This window comes from Pseudopipra pipra, chromosome 3 (assembly GCF_036250125.1).
Source record: "Pseudopipra pipra isolate bDixPip1 chromosome 3, bDixPip1.hap1, whole genome shotgun sequence".
NCBI lineage: Eukaryota > Metazoa > Chordata > Aves > Passeriformes > Pipridae > Pseudopipra > Pseudopipra pipra.
The window spans coordinates 55,121,991-55,141,406 of record NC_087551.1 but is presented as its reverse complement, the minus strand read 5'-3'; the positions used below and the strand labels follow the sequence as shown (position 1 = coordinate 55,141,406).

The following is a 19,416-nucleotide window of genomic DNA, read 5'->3' as shown; positions in this document are numbered from 1 at the left end:
GTGAGATATATTTGGGCCTTCATGTGCCTCAGCTGATAATAGGAAGAAAGCATCTGCAGTGCTATAAAAGTTGTTGCTTACTTTAAAAAAAAGCAACCTTTTTTTAGCCTCATTTTGCACAAGGATTAAAACCCAGAAATTTAGGTCTTATAGTTTATCAAAGCTTTTCCCATAGTAGCTACTGTCATCCAAATAGTGGATGCAATTATGGCTAAATCTATACTGGCAAACAAAACAGACTGGACATTGTTCTCTGGCCCTGAGGCAGGCTTGGCATAGCTTGAATTCATACAATTAACCTATCCCTCTCACCCCAAAACAGGGCGACGTCCCCCCATACCCAGCTTGCTTGTTGTCCTATGCTGATGCCAAACACACCCAGGCAGTACCTGAAAGAGCTGGTTGACCCAAGCCAAACCATGCCAGGGACCACAGTGACAGGTTAATGGTATGGACAGACAGTGATACACCAGTGCTTGAGCCACACCAAATCCCTGTTTGCTTTTATAAGTAGAGAGAGATGGACAGTGAGTGATAATAGGTGTGCCTCTGAACCCACATAGACCAGGAAAATCAGGAATAATTCTGTTTGGGCCAAAAAAGTAAACAGCTATGAGAGCAGGATGAGGATCAGGTTCATTTTCAGTTGAAATAATATAATTCCAAGTTTTTTAATTTATCTTTTCAGGTTTCATCGTCCATAACAGTTTGACCACATCCCATATTTCATGTAACAGTTTTCTTTTGGGAAATCATTGCATCCTGAAGACCTGAGATTGCACTGGAACTTAAGTATGAGTGTGTGCTACAGTTTACCCTCACGTTAATGAAGAAAGTGGCCCTCGTCTTTATCAATGGACAAATGATTTGTCTAGGAGGAGAACTCACGTGAAGCATTTGTCCGTGTTCAGACAGACCACAGTCTGTGGCTACCCCACACAGACAAGTTGGTGGACTTCTTCATCAGAGCTCCACAAGTCAGGAAGTGCTGAAGACAATCGCTTGAGAGCCTGCTACCAGGAACTCATCAGATTTCATAGGGTTGTGACTGAGGGTAACTGCGAGGGAGGGGGTGTGTGAAAAGGACTGAGAGCTGAGGGAAGAGAGTCTTCGCTTGTCAGTCCACAGAGAAAAGTGGAATGGATGGAAGAATTATTTAAAGGAAAAAAAAAAAGAGTGTGTGAGCAACTGTGCATGTTTATTTGGTTTTTTTTAGTGGCTACAGCCTGTCTTAAAAAGACAGCAAGCCATAAGTCCTCATGTTATCACTACTTTAGTGAAGAACTGTCATTTTCTTTGGTGCCAGTAAATACAGTTGCCAGAAATTAACTCATCTGTCTTTTTTAAAATCCCAATGTGCATGCTTCAGGAAAATACATTGAACATTCATACAGAACAAGCCACATATTTTTTGGTTTTTAATGTTAACATACTCTGGATCCTCAGAAAGACATAAAGAGGATTTGAAGTTTGATAACGTTCAATGAAATGCTTCATGTTTAGAAACACTCCCTGCTGTCTGTCACTTGCCATTCAAACCAGAGGGATCATTATCTTTCTCATCATGGCAGGCAGTGGTGACTTCGACATCATGCCAGTGTGAATCCAAAAGTAGAATAAAATTAGGCACAGAAGTCTTTGCTAGTATGCTTGAGGAGTGATTACTAATGTGACTTTTTCCATTTAAGGACTCTTGCATTGCTTTGAGGAAGAACTCCCAGATGATCAGTATGTCTTCAGCCAGTGGTCCTGTAAAAGTGAAGGAAAATCCTTGGAGTGTCTGCAGCCTGCTTTTGTTCAGTGTGAAGAATGCTTCTTAGATTTGTAATTTTTTATACTATCTTGAAATAGTATATGTGAATACAGTACTATTAAAATTAAGTGGTATGGAGTGTGAAAGGCAATACATGATTTTTCTAAGTTGGCCCAAAGGCCCATTAAAAAGCCCGTGGCATTGTTTACACTAAGAAATTTTCTGTCTTATATTAGCACTTATTTATCCTTTGATTAATGTACACAACATTTGGGGGGTGGGTCTGGAATTCACATATGCATACTTTTAATGCAGTATTACAGTATATTTGCTATTTATCCTTTCTAATGTGTGTACATATTACAATTTATTTTTGTCTTTTATGTGCCCTGTTCAGTTTTTAATTATGAAGTGTAAGTATTTCCTTTTCTGGCAATAAAAGATCTGTGTAGATGTGATTTTTACCTCAGTAAATCTGCAATAGATTCTTGTGGAATGTTTTTAGTTTATAAAATTGAAGGTTGTTGTCTTAGATGTCAGCCTAAAGGCAGAAAGGCTATTTGGTGGCTAAAATTAGATATCCCTCTTCAGTGCTATTTACAACAAGACCAGGTTTGCATAAATGGGGTGGATTATTTTAGCAAAGAGCACTTCTAATAACAGGAGAGTGCATTCCAACAGCCATCACTCTATTATTTTTAAAGAGATTGGTAAACCATTTTTAAAGAAGATTTTTATGACGTTAGGATCCCTTACATTTTAGTAAAAAAATCTAATGAGGTACAAGGCCCAAAATATCAATAACGAAATAAAATAACCATCTACATGCTTGTAGCAAAGAAAAGCAAGCAGCACCTTCCTTTTTTAATGGAATCAATAAGAGCCATTAGGATTCCATTTGCAGAAAACAGTTTAGCTTCTGGGAGGCCCATCATTTTAAAAATATAGAAACACTACTTTGACATCAAGGAAGCAGTGAAAATGTATTCTTTGGCACTAAACCATGCAGGAATTATCAAGCCATTAGAGTTAAGGTTTGTCAGCAATTCTGGTACAATGCTAATTTTTATTTTTAGAATTTGATGAGTAAACTTAAAACTTACACTGGAAGAGTTCTGCTTAAACTTTTTTTTTTTTTGCTGATGTTGCCAAATTTAGAAATGTGTGTCCAAAATCATATAAAGGTCTACTATGTTGACTTTGAAGTATAAAACACAGTTTTTCACTTCAAAGGAAACAAGTGAAGCAATTAAATAGACCTCAGTGTTGCCTTAATCCCATCAAAACACTTGAAAGCAGCCAAGATACTAAAGGCAGAAGGATAGCTGTTGCACAGGCAGAATAACTTGGACAAAGGTAAGGTAAGAATATATATACTTTATATAAGACAGTAGCTCCTCTCACGTGCCAGGGTACATATGGGTTACACAAGCAAAGTAAAACTTGTTAAACTCTTAGGATGAAGTTAAATACTTGACTTTGCAAGAACATATTCCTCTATTCTAGGCCTAGAGCATGGATGGAAAGTTATTTGCTGCCTTTTCATTTTAATAGTTAAAATGCAAAGGTGAGGATACAAGTTCTAGCTCAGACTTCTTCAAGCTGCAATATGTCATAAGAAATGAGGATACTTAGGTGAGGTATCATTTAGGCTTTTCCTATCCTCCTTCTGGGGTTGGAGGTTTTTTTAAAGTATTCACTACAAGCCATTGCTAGAGGCAGAACACTAGCCTCGATGGAGATGCTGAGTTAATTTTTAATTTCTTTTTATTTTTTATGACCCACAATTCAGCAAACTGATTAAGCAAATTTATGTAACTGGACAAAAGGATTTGCCTTTATTGAAACTTATGTAAAAATGTAGCATGCTTGCAGAATTAGAACTATAAACTATCCATTTTGTATTATACCCACACACAGACATAGAATTGTATATACTATTTTTATATTCTAAAGATCAACTGGCAGAAAAACAACAGTTGGAAAGTGTTATCCATGCAATAAAAAATAATGAGAATTTGGTATGTCACTATGCGAAGTGAAGCAAGTTTGCTTTACCTTATTGAGCTGCCTGAAGTCTGTTTCTGCTGCATCTCCTAGCCCTCCGTATCGATGATTTGAAATGTCTTCAAGTTGCATCAACAGCCCATTGGAAATAATATGCCATATACTTGTCTATGGGGCCACATGCCTGTTAGAAGATAAAAATCAGGATAAGTCCTGAGAAATTAATAAGTGAGTAGTCCTTGAGGAAAAAAATAAAAATATGCTGAAAAGGCAAAACAAAAGTAACACTTTCCATGTGACACATAGTACAGTCCAGCTGGCTAATAGGGAGCAGTATATTAATTTTTATCAAACTGGACAAATAATTTAAATGTCATCCACAACATATGACAAACCTTACACATATTATACCTAATGTTCCACAGAGTCATATATGAACTCAGATGTCTGCAGCCATACAAAATTAGTAGCTTGAAGTAGTGGTTTCTGAAATTACCTCATATATCATGTTTATCAGTAGAATCATGCATCATACCACGTTGCTGTGGGTGCAAAAGAATGGATGCTTAATCAAATCCTAATTTCTTCTTCACATAAAAAATGTAAATGATTCTACAATGTCTCTTGTCTCTCTCAGGTAATACATATTAGTCTTTTTAGCTGAAATACAGTCTATATGAATTTTCTCAAATTGTAATATATATGTTGACTCAACAAGTACAAAAAAAAATTAAACTAAATGCTAATGATTACTTAAGCTAAATACCATTTCAGCTGGTGATTTGAAACATGTTAGGACCAGGAGCACCATCTCTTCAAAATCACTGAAAGTATTTGCAGCCATTTGTAGGTCTACAAGACTGCATTTATTTGTTGAATTATCATTTACCTACAGTTGTCCATGTCCCTTGCTGTGGTGGCCTTTCCTGACCTCTGATGTGGTGTGGGGCAGGGCATACCCACCACCTGTTCTGGCCATACTAAGTACCTCTTAGAGAATCACCATAGCCTCAGTGTTGATATGTAAAAACCTTATCAGGTGACCACTTCTTATTTTTTAACTTGAAAATGAAATGAAAGCTGTGAAACAAAGGCATTAAAGCACCTCTGATATTAAGAAATTAGACCATTAGACCACTCCTTCCAGGTGAGATTAGTGCTTTGTTTCCTGTAGAAATGCTTCAAACTCAGAGCTGTAACAAGTACTACTACAGCTACATCAGAGAATTTGTTTCAAAACAGCAATTAACCTGACTATAAATTTAATCTGAGCCCTAATTTTGTATCATCATAAAGTGGGAGGAAGATCCAGCCAGCACAGACTAAAAATGTCTAATCTAGTCTGGCAACCTGGGAATCAGCTGAAATCCCTTCATCAGCTGCAGCCGGCAGGGGTTGGAGCCAAGGTAGGAAGAGCCACACTGTCACCTGGCTACCTAGCAGGACAGGTCTGTGTGAGCACTGCTGGCATACTAAGCAGGGACTAGAATATCCACCCATGTCTTAATGTCTGTTAATGCTTTAATGATAAAGCAAACCAAGCTAAAAGCCTACGTTTGCATGAAACTGTCAGGCACACCTGAACTGCATCTTTTAATGCTTTCACATCATCTCTTTTTGGTAATTTCTTAAGGAGTTAAGACCTGTGCCACTGCTGCAAACTAAAATAAAAACATACTCAGGGTGAAAAAAAAGGATAGACTTGCCTCCTGCCTTTACAGGCCACATTTAGTTCCATTATTGTTTCTATCCGTATTCTTACTGTACAAAGCTCAGTGCAATGCTCACTGCTGGGACCTAGATTTTAATAGAAAAAGTGATTCTGAAAGCTTTTATTAGGTTGATGCAAAAATATTTTGAGGATCAAATTTAAAAAAAAGAAAAAAGTAAATTCTCCAGGATAGCTTAAAGCTTCTATTTAACAGAAATCTGGAAAAAAAACCCCACCAAAACTCATGGAAGTATATATATAGAGAGAAAGGGAGAAAAGGAGTGAAATGAACATATTTTGCTGTAATGTTTCTATTTATTAACTTTAATAAGATCTTGTTTCACTTTGTCAGTTCCCACCTTGTTTCAGGTTTTTAATGGCAATAGAGCTCATATGAACTAGATACAGCATATCACCAATATTTTCTAGGAGGTAAATATTGCATTGGATAGAACTGAAGAAAGTAATGGTATTCCCTGTATCTCCTTGTTCAATCATTAATTCTTTATATTAAAAAAGTCTTTCAATACTATGTCAAATTCAACAATATTTGAACATTGTTATGATATAGTAAAATGTTGCTGAACAAATCTCTTCTTTCACTACTTTGTGTGGTGGTATACTGATTTGTAAACTTGCATAAATTTTGGAATTAAAGAGATACTGTGTTTTGGATTATTATTTTAGCGGGTGTGATTTCAAACAAAAATATATAAATTACTTGTTTGAATGGGACTGTGTGCACAGGGTGGGAAGGGTGTGGAGATGGCACGTGCTTAATTGCCTGCAACCATTCAAATAGCTTTTAAGACTTTTTTTTTTCCCAAAAAGAGAAATAGAATTCCATTTACAACCAAACTGTAAATCTGAGAGAGGCACAAGAATGCTGTAGACCACATTGCTGTACGCTCAGGAGCTAATAAATTGCGTCCCCTCCCAGCATTTTACAGAATAGCTCAAACAGTAAATAAAAACGTTATTAGTATGCCATGCTTTGTAGACCCAAATGTACCTTAAACATGGACCACTCAAGAACATGTATGCCTTTGGTAGAGCTGCAATTTGGCAGGGCAAGGTACTACTCAGTAGTAGGAATCTTTGCACACATGCCTCTTCCAATCAAGTCCACACGGACACCTCTGAGAGACGACTCCAGTAAGGAAGGTTGATAACCCCTCCACATCAGTGTTCCAGTAGTGTCTTCGGAGGGTCTGGTAAAACCAGAAGATTCTTATGAGCTGAATATACTGTAAGGCAGCACAATCACCTAAAATGAAATTTTCGTGTGAATTCATTGGAATTTTGCAGCATGTAATGGAGAGTATCACCTATTGATATGCACTGGGCCAGTTCTTAGACTTTATTGTTTCTATTAGTTTGCTTGGAAATAGAAACAAACTATGCTCAAAGTAACTTGCTTGAATTTCATTAAATGTTCCTATTTACAAGTAAACTAAGGCAAACAAAATTCAAGCCTTGGTTCCCCATTGCCTGGCATGCTAGATAGTTACTGGTAACTACACAAAATGTATCTGAAACATTTTCAGTTTAGAATTCCCATCTCTTTAAAGTGTACTTTCCACATTTCATTACTTTCAAAACATGTAAAGCTGTGGAGAATCAATACCAATAACTTTTCAGCTTATGGAGGGCATATTTTACATAACAATTGTAAAAAGGATGCATCTACCTATACTTTGGCAACTTGACTCAGTGTGATTGATTATGGTAACTGTAAAGAACTGGCTGATCTGATACTGCATTTTACACAGGTGTATTGATATCTGAGAATATAAGTAACTGGAATATTGGAATTATTACAAATTAATGATAGCTGCTTCTTGAGGTTTTATCTGTAATGTAGTGTGTATATATATATGCACTACTATATATATATATATACACATATATATATACATGCACACAAATATATTCCAATATCATCATCTGAAAAATATAAAATACAGAAAATATTTTGTTCTTGAATCTTTAGCATGTACATGGACATATATAAAAGAGTTAAACTGAGAGACCAAATTAAAAACCCCTCTTCATGGAATTGAGATGAAGAAAGGTTCCTAAAATCTTCCTTTGAATTTCCAAGGTCCTTCAAACATATCTGGTAGCTCCCTCGTGAGTGGTGTATTGTGTAGTGGTGTGTTCAATGAAGTGATACTTGGTATAAAAATAAAGAGTGATAGCTCAGTGGTTCAGAGACCTAATCCATGTTCCCGGTTTCCCAATTTTTTTTTTATCATCAAGAAGTGGGTTTCACTAGTTCAAGTGTCATTGACAGCAGATTTGCAACAGAATTACACCCACTGCACATGGACAAAACTGATCTGCATAGCTGAGGATCAACCTAGTCTGCAGTGTGTCTGCCAATTTTTTAACATTACAAAGTGACTGACAATAACTTCTGTTTTTTAATTACTTTGCAATAATTTCTGCTTTGCAAGAACTAAGACAAAAATATTATCATAAATTTCCTCACACGGAAGGCAAGTTGATGATCATGTTAAGGATATCCTTCCAGCATATTATTTTTTAAGTGTCTGCCTTGACAGACCATTTCAATATTGACCATTCTTCTTCTGCAAGCATAAAAGAAATGGTTAGTAACCTGAGCACTTTTCCCTTTAGTCTCTGTAGATGCTCTTTGCTGAATTTAAAGTGTGAAGAGTCTCTGCAAAGAAGCCAGTGAGAGAGTACAGTCGGATGGATGACCTTGTAAGGCTTGGATGAAATGAGAAACTTAAGCAGAGTCTCCAAGAGACTCTCTCATATACATTTCAAATACATGTGATACTAAATTTTTAATTTTGATGTATCATAAATCAGTTGGAAGGAGACGAGTCACCCTTAGGTATCAACAAAGGAGGCAACATGATGCTTATTATTGTTAATCCTTAATCTTAAAACTGATTTCCAGATGTATTACTGTTTGTATACATTATCAATCTTCTGTGATATGGGAGGGAGCCTGTTGTTTTATTCTCTGTGTGAACATATAATACATATCCTTTCCCCTAAATGCTTAGAATCTAACCAGGAAATTCAGGGTGGGAATGTGAATGAAAGCAAGACAGAAAACCCTCAGACTTAATGAAACAGGTAAACTTAACTTACACATACGAAACAGCTGATTAGCCACACAGTTGAGAGCAAAAGCTCATTTTTCCCACTTCCAAACTGATACGATGCTTCTAGACCAGATTTGGGGTATATGGAATGACAGTACTGCCATTATTAGATAGGGAGGTCACCAGATTTATGGGACTGTGAAGTGTAATCCTGTCACCAAGTCTATGTACAAGTATTTTGCACTTCTGTGTATGGCAGAGCTATGTCAGGGACCTGGAAGCAATAAGGAGTAATCTAATCTACATCATTACCCCACAGATAAATGCTAAGCACTGTGTTTTCAACAGCTGAGTGATTCTGGTCCTAATTACCTTGTGAAAAGCCAGCTCTGCTATTCTACCTGTCACTGGGTTTACAGTACAGACACACTATAGGGAGGAGTTTCTGCTGCGAGGTGCAGTCCTGAAAAACCTGAAAATTTGCAGCATGCAGTCAAAGGACACCCTTTTGGATCTTGAGTGTCTACTACAACCTTCAGATGGCAACAAGATGCTCACCATGTACTTTTTGCAAGAGGAAACTCTAGCCTTTGCAGTGATAAATCCAGAGCTAATCTGAATCCTCTGAGTACAGGAGTAATGTCAACTGATGGAGCTGATCAGATTAGTTTGTGCACTTCCATAAGAGTGATGTGATGAAACATGACGGTAAAGATGCAAGACTTTAGAAAATAACAGCGAGAACAGTGAAAATTTGGGTTCTTTCGGAGCTTTAGTGACACCTACTGAGAGCCAATGAAATCCACTCAAATATGACTGAAGCTAATATTTTAAGGTACACATATGCATATATATATTTAGTTGCATACATATACGCACATAATTTGGATAATTTTTCTGAATTTTCAGTAACAACCTCTTCTTAGCTGTTGTTATTTGCTTGTATGAATATAGGAAAAAAACCTGTCCCTTCTGTTTTACATTTTCTTTTTGAAATGTAACTAAACAGGTTTACATCATATTCCTAAAATACCAAGCATACTTTTCTCTTTCTTAGCAAAGAGCCTGTATGTGCGCGCCTATGTCTGTGCACTGTGCAGCATAGGTAAAATTTCTACAGCGAATGTGTCATATCACAGAACCACAGAATGGGTCAGGTTGGAAGGGACCACAGTGGGTCACCTGGTCCAACCTCCCTGCTCAAGCAGGATCACCCTGGAGCACATGGCACACGATTTTGTCCAGACGGCTCTTGAGTATCTCCAGGGAGGGAGACTTCACTGGACAATCTGTTCCAGTGCTAAGTTATTCACACAGTAAGGAGGTTCTTCCTCATGCGCAGGTGGAACTTCCTGTCCATCAGTTTCTGCCCATTTTCTCGTGTCCTATTGCTCGGCACCACCGAAAAGAGCCTGGCTCCGTCCTCCTGACACCCTCCCTTGAGATGCCTATGGACATTGATGAGGTCCCCTCTGAGTCGTCTCTTCTCTGAACAGGCCCAGCTCCCTCAGCCTTTCCTCGTAAGAAATAAGAACTCAAATATGGCAAAACACTCTCAATATGACTACGTGTTATTTATTTCCCACCCTTCAAATTCAGACCCCACTCCCCACACCTCCCCCCAACCAAGCCCCGCCCTCCTCCGCCTCTTCCTGCGAGCGGCGGCACTGCCTCTGCGCATGCGCGTTGTCCCTTGGCTCCCGAACACCGCTCTACCAGAGAGGCCGCTGGTGGGCGGAACCACTAGTTTGGGGGGAGAAACGGGAAAATGTGTCCCTGGCGGGCGGGAAAAAGCAACCTCCCTTGCGTTCACAGAACCTCTGTTTTAATAAAATACTATTTCATTCTGGGAAAACGCTCGTTGTTTTTTTTTTTTACGGTGAAGAAGAAAAAGCCCCAAACCTGCCCGGAGCGGGGGCCTATCGCGTTCCCCCCCCGTTTGTGAGTGGTCTATTCCAAGATGGCGGCCAGGGCTCGGCGGTGCTGAGGCCTGGCCTGCGTGGAGCGAGCGGGGTTGGGGGCACTGCGAGTGGCGGGAGCGCTCCCCGCGACCGGGGGGTAGCGCCATGGTGAGTGGGTCGTGTTGTGTGCTCGGAGCTACCAGGTGAAGAAGGCAGGTTAGAGTAGCCCCTAGGTTGCATATATCTGCTATAACGCGTTTTGGTGGGTAAGTAAAGCCAGAAACCTTCATAAAAGCATTTCCCCGAGTCAGATGCTAGCCTGTAGAAAAGGCTTATATTTTTGATGTTAGAACCATGTCTGGTTTTAGTCCTCCTGGCTGGTGTTGAATTGCTGGCGTAGGAACACCGTCCAGACAATTTTCCAAAGTATTGGTGTGTCTCGATGAATTTCCTCGTGTTGGTTTCTTGTGTTTCGTGGATGAAATTTGTTGTAGTTACTTAAGAATTCCTTTCTGGGGTTATATGTTAAACTGTATAGGGTACTAGCAAATATTTATTGTACTTGCCTTTTGGCAGCTGAATAAGCGGCATGTGCTGTTGGAACCTATGAAATATCTGTTGTGCATTTGGTGAGATGAGTTAAGCCACCACTGGGCTCTTTTGCTTTGTCTCCAAACATATGTTTGTAAAGTATTGTTTTAAAAAGAATACACTAGCACACTCTAGACAAAATATTCTTTGTAGGTGCATTTAATTTTTCATTTTGTATTAATGGTTAACCAAATGCCCTTTTGCAGCCTCACAAGAAGAAGAAACCCTTCATAGAGAAGAAGAGGGCAGTAACGTTTCACTTAGTGCACAGAAGTCAGAGGGATCCACTTGCTGCTGATGATACTGCTCCCCAGAGAGTTCTGCTGCCTACACAGAAAGTAAATACTGACTTTTAATATTGAGGTTCATTCAGATAAGAAATGCTGTGGAGAAAAAAGTTGGTTTGCAGTCGTACAATATAAAAACATACTCGGACAGAAGGTAGTATTTAGTCCAGCTTATTAAAAAGAAGGGGATGTTGTAGGGAGTTTGATAGTTGTGAGTTACTACATGGTGGTTGAAGGATGACTAACTGGCATTAGGGATATAAATATATTTTAAAAACAACAACAAAACTTGCCTGACCCACTCTGGTAAAACAGGCTTTGTAAGTTATGTTGCTGGTGGAAAAAGTTGTCTAAGATCCTGCTCAGACAGCACCCAAACACTGAACCAGCTGATTACAGTGTTCTAATTAGTTTTTGTGCAGGTAATGAGTGGAGAAAGGACTACCAGGATTTTAGAATTCTGGCATTCTCAATTGATGTGTTACTCTTCTTTTTGCTAATAAGTTTTAAATGAACTTAGGTAATGTATTTATTTTTATTATTTTTATACATTTATTTATCAATTATACATTAACTAAATTTATTTCTTTCTTCTGTTTTCTTTTTGCCCCCCTTCCAAGGGGCATGAGGAGCAAAGGAGGGAAGAGCAGCGGAAGTACGGCGTCTTCTTTGATGATGACTATGACTATTTGCAGCATCTGAAAGAAGCCTCTGGTCCCTCTGAGCTGGTCCCTTCTGTGCGTGGGCAGCAAAGCAGAATCGTTGTTACAAATGAGGGGCACATAGAAGATGAAATTCAGAGAATTTCAGTAAGTAGTATTTTTGCTAATGATTATGCTGTTCTTTGGAGTTTAGTATCCTGTAGACACAATAACCGTATTCAGCAAATGTTACTGTGACTGTGATCTCCTTCTATATAAAAAGATCCTTTTGACCCACAATCAGACTTTCCTACAAATAAACCTAAAAGTTGACAAGCCAGAGTTTATTGATGAACATTATTTTGCTAGTGCAGTGTTAAACAGTTCATGTAGCCATGACAAACTTTTCTTTACAGAGATGGCTTACAAAGGTATTTGTTTGAACAAGTCAGGAGTTTTTCGGGGGTCGGTGTTTGTTTTTAAGGTTTTTAGAACTTTTGAATGCTCTGGGAGTTATGAATATGCCAGGTTGCATTACCAGCACACCATGTTTTTAAAGTGGAATGCAGCAAAACCCAGAGAGAATAAAAACAAACGTTTCAGTTGCTGGGATAACGTGTAGAATTTCATGATGCTGAATCACATTGGAATGGAAAATCAGTAATTACTTTGAAGCAATGATCTGTGCCATTGACAGTTTAATTGAGGAAGTTTAATTTAACCAAATACTGTAATTTTAGTCAAAACTAATGTTCTTAGTCAGAAATACCTTTCAGGTACAGTTTGGTGACACTACATAAGATTTAAAGTTAGATTAGATGGATATGTTGTGAAGCTTTTAATAAGCCTTTCAATAAAGGGGTGATTCCAAATGTTTGTTACTATTCTCCAAAACAGAAAAAAAAATACAAATTTCAATGTGCCTGATGTACAACCATTCTCTAAAAAGCTTCAGAGATGCAAAAAATACTGTCTCTATACCTGGAGAATATTGACGTGAAAATTAAAGCTACCAACACTTTACCTAGCTTTCATTGCATAACTTTGAAAATTTGCCACTGATCAAGTAATGCTTTCTCATTTAAGTAGTACTCACAGACTTTCTTTGGGTCACATGAGTATCCGCACCTTTTTTTTAACATGAGCTCAAAGGAGAAGCTGAGAACAAATATACTATGATGATGTTATTTTGTTTCCTTTTCTAAGGCTCCATCTATTAAGTTACCTTCCTCAGTATTTGCCACAGAGTTTGAAGAGGATGTGGGCTTGTTAAATAAAGCTGCTCCTGTTTCAGGTATCATTTACCTTTTTGTTATGTGAGTTGCCATGTAGGAAGTAGGTGATAATTCTGGCTTTGATTGTGGTGTCATACTTGTCAGTTTAGAGCAGGCTGAATAGGAGACATAAAGAATGATCTATGAGAGACCCGTGTTATAATTTGAGACTATTTCTGTGATACACTAGTAAGAACTTTTTAGCTTTGCTTGGAGAGGGCAGAATCTATGAGCACTTACTATTGTGTAGCAAAATATAAGCTAATAACAGGGAAAAACTGTAGATAATACTATTAATTTATTACTCCATCTGTTTGAATTCAAGTCTGGAACTAGATTTTCACTCAAAATTTCTTTTCAAATGCTGGGGACTGTTTACATTCCTTCATTAGTATTATTTCAATTAACAGACTGTGAATACACTTTTGTAGTCTACAACTGTCTTCATATTTTATAACAGAAAGGATTTGTGGCAGTTCTCTCTTGTCCTGGCAGAAGGGTGCTAAAGACACATCTGTTAATTGCAGTAGAGAAACACTTTCTAACCTTTTGTAATGTAGGGAATTTTAGGATTGGGAACTAGGGTTGCTAATTGATCATGTGGTACTTTAACTTGAATATTTTTCCTTCTACAATATTCTATATTAAAATGCGTTTATGGAAGCTTAAGACCTCTGAGGAATGTTTTTTCTGAATGATAAAAATTGACAAGAGGATGGTGACTTGCCCTGGCTTGTATCAAATCTACAAATATTATTGAGGAATTTTGTGATTCTTTCATTTGAACTTTCCTTACTGCAGATTAATAGTCTAGCTGGATTGGTTTTGTAATGGCAGAAAAACTTACATATTTATGTATTGTTTTGTTTTTTTAACTCTCTAGGACCACGACTAGATTTTGACCCAGATATTGTTGCAGCTCTTGATGATGATTTTGACTTTGACAATCCTGAAAATATCCTGGAAGATGATTTTGTTCTACAAGCAAATGAACCACAGAAACGGTAGATAGAACTTTGTTGAACTGTTTGTCATATGTAAATAGGAAAGAGCTATTTGCTATTTCATGTGGTGGTATAGGAAACCAGAATGGTTTCAGATTTCAAATTTGAATACTTTGGTGTATTAAAAGAATAAAAGCATTACTTTGTATTATGTGAATGGTAGCTTAAAAAACCAAATTTTCTTGTGTTATCCAGGAGATGGGTTTCATTCATTACTTTGAGCTCATTGTTTACATGCAATGTTTGTAATAATAGTATTCTTAAACTACTTAAACATTGCCATTTATCACATGTAAAATACATCAGTAATAGTATGGATAAAGGCTATCTGTTGTTTCTGGAACCTTTACAAATTTTGCATTTTATTTATTTAGGTTTAGATATCATCTCATTATTTTATGAACAATGAGAAATTTTTCTCATTTTAGTATTCAAGAGTGCAGCTAGTATTATTCTGCTTCGAAAACTACAGCTGAATGTAAACGTAACTTCACTCTTAGTGCACAAATCTGTGATCCAACAGTTACCAGAAATGTTTTCAGCTTTCAGAAAAAAGTAGTGTAATGCTGACTTTGACAACACGGTTTCTGCTAAACTTGTTTTACTGGCTTCAAGATAATCACTTTTTATCTTTCCTTCTCAACGTTTGAATTTGTTATTGCCAAATTGTTTCAGGTAACCCAGCATTGGTCAGAGCTATGGAAAGGTCCATGTATTATTCTAAAACTGTTTTGTACTTTTGTTCAAGGGGATCAGATGCTGAGGATGAAGATGAATGGGAAGATATGGAGGATGATAGTGATGAGAAGGATAGTTGCAGTAGTGATAAAGACTATGATTCAGAAGGTCCTTTATCAGATGATGGGGTTAATGGACAGGCAAAAGAATTTCTTTTTATGCAAGAAGAAACCAGGAGTCGTTTCACAGAATATTCTATGACATCTTCAGTAATAAGACGGAATGAGCAGTTAACCCTTTTGGATGACAGATTTGAGAAGGTGAGGCAGCTCAAGAGTGTAACTGTTAAGGGTGTTAAATGCTTCTTTGTCTGTTGATTCATTCCATCAGGTGGTGTCTCGTGCAAATTTTTACTGCCTTCAATAGTCAGGGCATCAAACATCTGTTCTTTATGTCTGTTCCACATTTAATACTGTGTACTGAGGCTTGTGTTACCTAGGTTATTGCTCTTGAAAGGTCTAACACTGATAGAATTAAACAAAATTACTCCAGTTGCTGTATGAGCATTCACAGTTAGTGTTACACTTTGTCTGAGAAGCTCAGTTCATAGAATCACAGAATATTTGAAGTTGGAAGGGACCCACAAGGATTACCGGGTCCAGCTCTTAAGTAAATGGCCCATAGGGGGTCACACTCCCAACCTTGGTGTTATTAGCACCATGCTCTAACAAGCTGAGCTAATCTCAGGACTCATCACAGCAAATCATGTACAGGTGCCTGGTAAAGTACACATTCATGAACTGAGCAGTGACAGGCTTCTTAAGGTACAGATTGAAATAATAGATAATAATAAGAACCATTTCCAGAATCTGATTTATAAATTATTATCATAAGAAAACTTTGTGACTCCCATGCTTTAAGGATACTGACAGTAAGGAGGAAATCCTACTGCAGATGGGTTTGGCAGGGGAGAGGAAAAATGGGCAAATAAAAAGAAATGTGTGGATCTTATTTAAACTGTCAAGAAGTTGCACAACAGATGTGATCTAATTACAGATATCCACTTTTTTATTTTAGTTTTATGAACAATTTGATGAAGATGAAATTGGAGCCTTAGATAATGTGGAGTTAGAAGGCTATATTAACACAGACAATGCTCGGTTGCAAGAAGTCCTGAATGATTACTACAAAGAAAAAGCAAAGAAGTATGTATTCCCAGAAGTACTGCTTCACATAAGTCGTTAAGTAATCCTGTGTTTATATTGACATTTTGGGTATGTTGTTCCAAGTTCAGGTACTCAAAGATTACATCCCACAACAAAAGCAGCTGCATATGAGTATTATCCATTTTTGTGATAAAATTAAGTGGAGGAATTTTGTTTGTTTTAGTGAGTTTATGCTTTTTTTTTTATAATTGTATTGAACTTAGTGTAAATAGTATCTTGAGGCATTCTTCCTTTCCCTTTTTAGTGTAACTTATTTTTCTCCTTATACCTTTACTTTTGTTTGTAACAGACTCTTTAGCCAAGTATATTCTGTCCTTCTGGTATGCAGCTGATTCTTCTTTATGCTTAGTTACATGATAATAAACTCATGGGCAACTGTTACATGGGTACCAGTATTTGTAGCCCTGCAAAAATCAGTGCTTATAAAGCAACTCTGTGTCAATGTAAGACTGCGTTTCCATGGTATGTTCACTTTGTCTTAAAGGAGGTGATATTGTCCCAAAGATAAATGTCTAAATGTTCTCACATTAGTCTTGTGTCTCCTGATTGAAAGACATGGTAATCCCTTCTGCTGCCTTGCTTACAAACTCTTCTCTTTCTGCCCTCCAGTCACAAGTATTGTGTGCCACATACTTTTGAAATGCAGAAGTATTTCTTTTGTGACTGTGTCTGTTGTCCTAATGTTTTTAGTTTATTTTGAGGCGACTTACATAGGAAACTTAATTTTTTGTGCTAGTTTTATTAGGTATAGCTTTCTTTGGTTTGGAGTTTTACTGAAGGGAGTCTGGTTTTACATAATTGCACATTTTCAAGAAAAGATAAACTGTATTTTTTTCTTCTCTGGACTTCTTCAAAGTTGTGTGAAATTGGATGCTCTTGAACCCTGTGAAGATTTGGACTCTCCTGCGAATGAAGAAAGTGAGGAAGAAAAGGAAGAAATAATATCTGTAGTTATTGAGGAACCAAAAGAGAAGTGGGATTGTGAATCCATCTTGAGTAAGTATTTTGGAGTTTGCTTGTTTGTTCCTAGGACTTCAAAGTAAATGATAGGTGATCTCAGAACTTTTCTAGCAGTGCTTTAGGTAATACAGTTTATGCTCTGAGCACAACAGCAGGAATTTCCAAAGCCTAAGTAGTAGTACAACTCATAATAAACTTACCTCATTTCTCTTTCCAAGCCCTTCTTCACTGCTTTCTTTTTCTTTTGTGCCCTAGGTACATATTCAAACTTATATAATCATCCGACCCTTATTAAGGAGCCATCAAAGGTAAAATTATTAAACTTATTCTAATGAATAACACTGGGAAAACTTGACACAAATGTGCATTTTTTTCTCAGTGGATATCTGCTTTAAAAGAAAGAGCAGAAAAGAGGGTTGGGGAGGGTGTTAGCCTCTGGTATTATTTCTTCACTAAAGAAGGGTTTGGATATATTTTTTTATATTAAAAGGAAATTTGAGTCAGTTCAAAATGTCTGTAATAGCTAGGCAGAAACATACAGAGCAAGGAATTCACTTTTTTGTTATCTATGATATAGCTTTGCATAATGCATGTCTCACAACTACCTATTAGTTTGGATTTTTTTCTACAGTGTGAAACAGTTTATTCTAGTTGTTTGGCCTTCCAGATGTTCCCCATCATTAGAGCACAGCTCGATATTCCAAAGTTTGAAAGGAAACCTTTTTCTTGCAAGCTTATAAAGGAATACTAAGTGCCTACTGAAGTTCTTTTTTTTTTTTTTCTTCAGTAATATTTAAATAAAAGGGAAAATTGTTTTTCATGTTCTGGGAGGCTAGATTCTGTTCACAGATGTATTTGGTTTCTTACTTTGGGATTAATGTGCATTTTTCTGGAGGAACGAAATAGTATGGGGAAACTCACATGTTAATTACTGTCAAATCTGAATCTAACATTTTTATACTGCTAATGCACTTCTTGCAGAGAAAAGTAGAGACCATTAATACATATGCACTCTCTATTTTAGCCCAAGCCAATAAAAATTTCTCAGAAGACTGGAATTCCTCTACATATCTTGCCTCAGAAAGGTCTTACCGCTAAGCAGGTTGAACGCATGCAAATGATTAATGGCAGTGACCTGCCAAAAGCATCAACACAACCTCGTTCCAAAGATGAGAGCAAAGAGGATCGCAAGGCTAGAAAACAGGCAATAAAAGAGGAGCGAAAGGTACTTTTTATTTTAAGTAAGACCTTGCAAAACCATGCTGTATTATTTGTCTTATGAACTTTATTTAAAGCTCACTTGTTTTCATGTCTGGAAGTAATGGGAAAAACTTGCTGGTCTCAAAGGACTAATTATTGTTCCTTAAAAAAAAAATCTATTAGAAAGAAAGTTAATTTTGTCATCCTGCTTTCCAATGTCAAAACTTTGGGTTTGTTATTGTGGCCACTACTGCAGATAAAACTTAGGAAGGAACTTCAGATTTCCTTACGATCTAGAGTAGCAAAGGAAACATTTATGATGTTTCAGATTACATAAAGTGAAAAGTATCTGAAAGAAACTATGGAATAGTGGAAAAAAAATGGAAAATCTAATTGCCCACAATTAAATACTAGCTGTTTTTCTTAGAAACAGAAATAGCCAGCATATTAGAAGCTTCAGGTAACTTAAGATGTTAATCCTGGTGGTACACATATTAATTTGACTTCTGCTAATTAGTGCCATAAATGATAATATTGTCCAGATTGCTCTTGTTCTCATGATCTAGAATAGTTAATTAGAATTGTTTGATTTTGCATGTTAATTCCTATTTTGTAAATTTCTAATTATTCATGTGCATAGGAACGCAGAATGGAGAAGAAAGCCAACAAACTTGCCTTCAAATTGGAGAAAACGAGGCAAGAAAAAGAGTTGCTCAATCTGAAACAAAACGTTCAAGGACTGAAGCTGTCTTGAAACTGAGAAGCTTATTATGGAAACATCCTTAAGTTCTGATTTGTATTGAGAAGGGAACTGCCAACTGGAGAACCTTGCCAGTCCTGCTTAAAGGGAGTTGTTCAGATCTCACTGTAACAAGACCACAGTAACTTGTTATTCTTTCTGAAATTAAATTCTACATAAAACAGTGTGTTAGGGATGTTTATTCTGTCATGAATGACAATGCAACTGTTGCAAAGTTTCATTACAGTATAAATGTATTAAAATAATTAAAAATATTTTTGTTACACGCTGAACAGTGTTTTTTATATATATATATATTTGTTGAATGTATTCAGAAAATCAGCAGAATCCTACAGATTTG

General features: G+C 37.0%; 2 protein-coding genes across 5 annotated transcripts in view; both read left to right on the top strand.

The window, feature by feature from the left end:
* The window catches only part of PHACTR2 (phosphatase and actin regulator 2), a 133,674-nt gene extending 127,525 nt beyond the window's left edge, over positions 1 to 6,149 (top strand). For all 4 annotated transcript variants that reach the window (XM_064649280.1, XM_064649281.1, XM_064649283.1 and 1 more), the window contains one exon: positions 689 to 6,149. In XM_064649280.1, coding sequence (XP_064505350.1) covers positions 689 to 704 — 16 coding nt within the window. In that variant the 3' untranslated portion in view covers positions 705 to 6,149. The remainder of the gene's footprint in view (positions 1 to 688) is intronic.
* Positions 6,150 to 10,478: 4,329 nt separating this feature from the next.
* LTV1 (LTV1 ribosome biogenesis factor) lies at positions 10,479 to 19,348 on the top strand. The gene is made up of 11 exons (XM_064649275.1): positions 10,479 to 10,623; positions 11,253 to 11,384; positions 11,954 to 12,142; positions 13,181 to 13,268; positions 14,132 to 14,252; positions 15,001 to 15,250; positions 16,008 to 16,135; positions 17,013 to 17,152; positions 17,372 to 17,424; positions 18,141 to 18,341; positions 18,957 to 19,348. The coding sequence occupies exons 1-11, from the start codon at positions 10,621 to 10,623 to the stop codon at positions 19,068 to 19,070; spliced, it is 1,419 nt and encodes a 472-aa protein (XP_064505345.1). The 5' UTR covers positions 10,479 to 10,620; the 3' UTR covers positions 19,071 to 19,348.
* The last annotated feature ends 68 nt before the right edge of the window (positions 19,349 to 19,416 follow it).

Bases quoted from the DNA above. Each gene is read 5' to 3' on its own strand.
- LTV1 (XM_064649275.1), top strand. The intron at 13,269-14,131 runs GTATCATTTACC...TTAACTCTCTAG, and splicing joins TAAAGCTGCTCCTGTTTCAG to GACCACGACTAGATTTTGAC. The intron at 14,253-15,000 runs GTAGATAGAACT...CTTTTGTTCAAG, and splicing joins GCAAATGAACCACAGAAACG to GGGATCAGATGCTGAGGATG.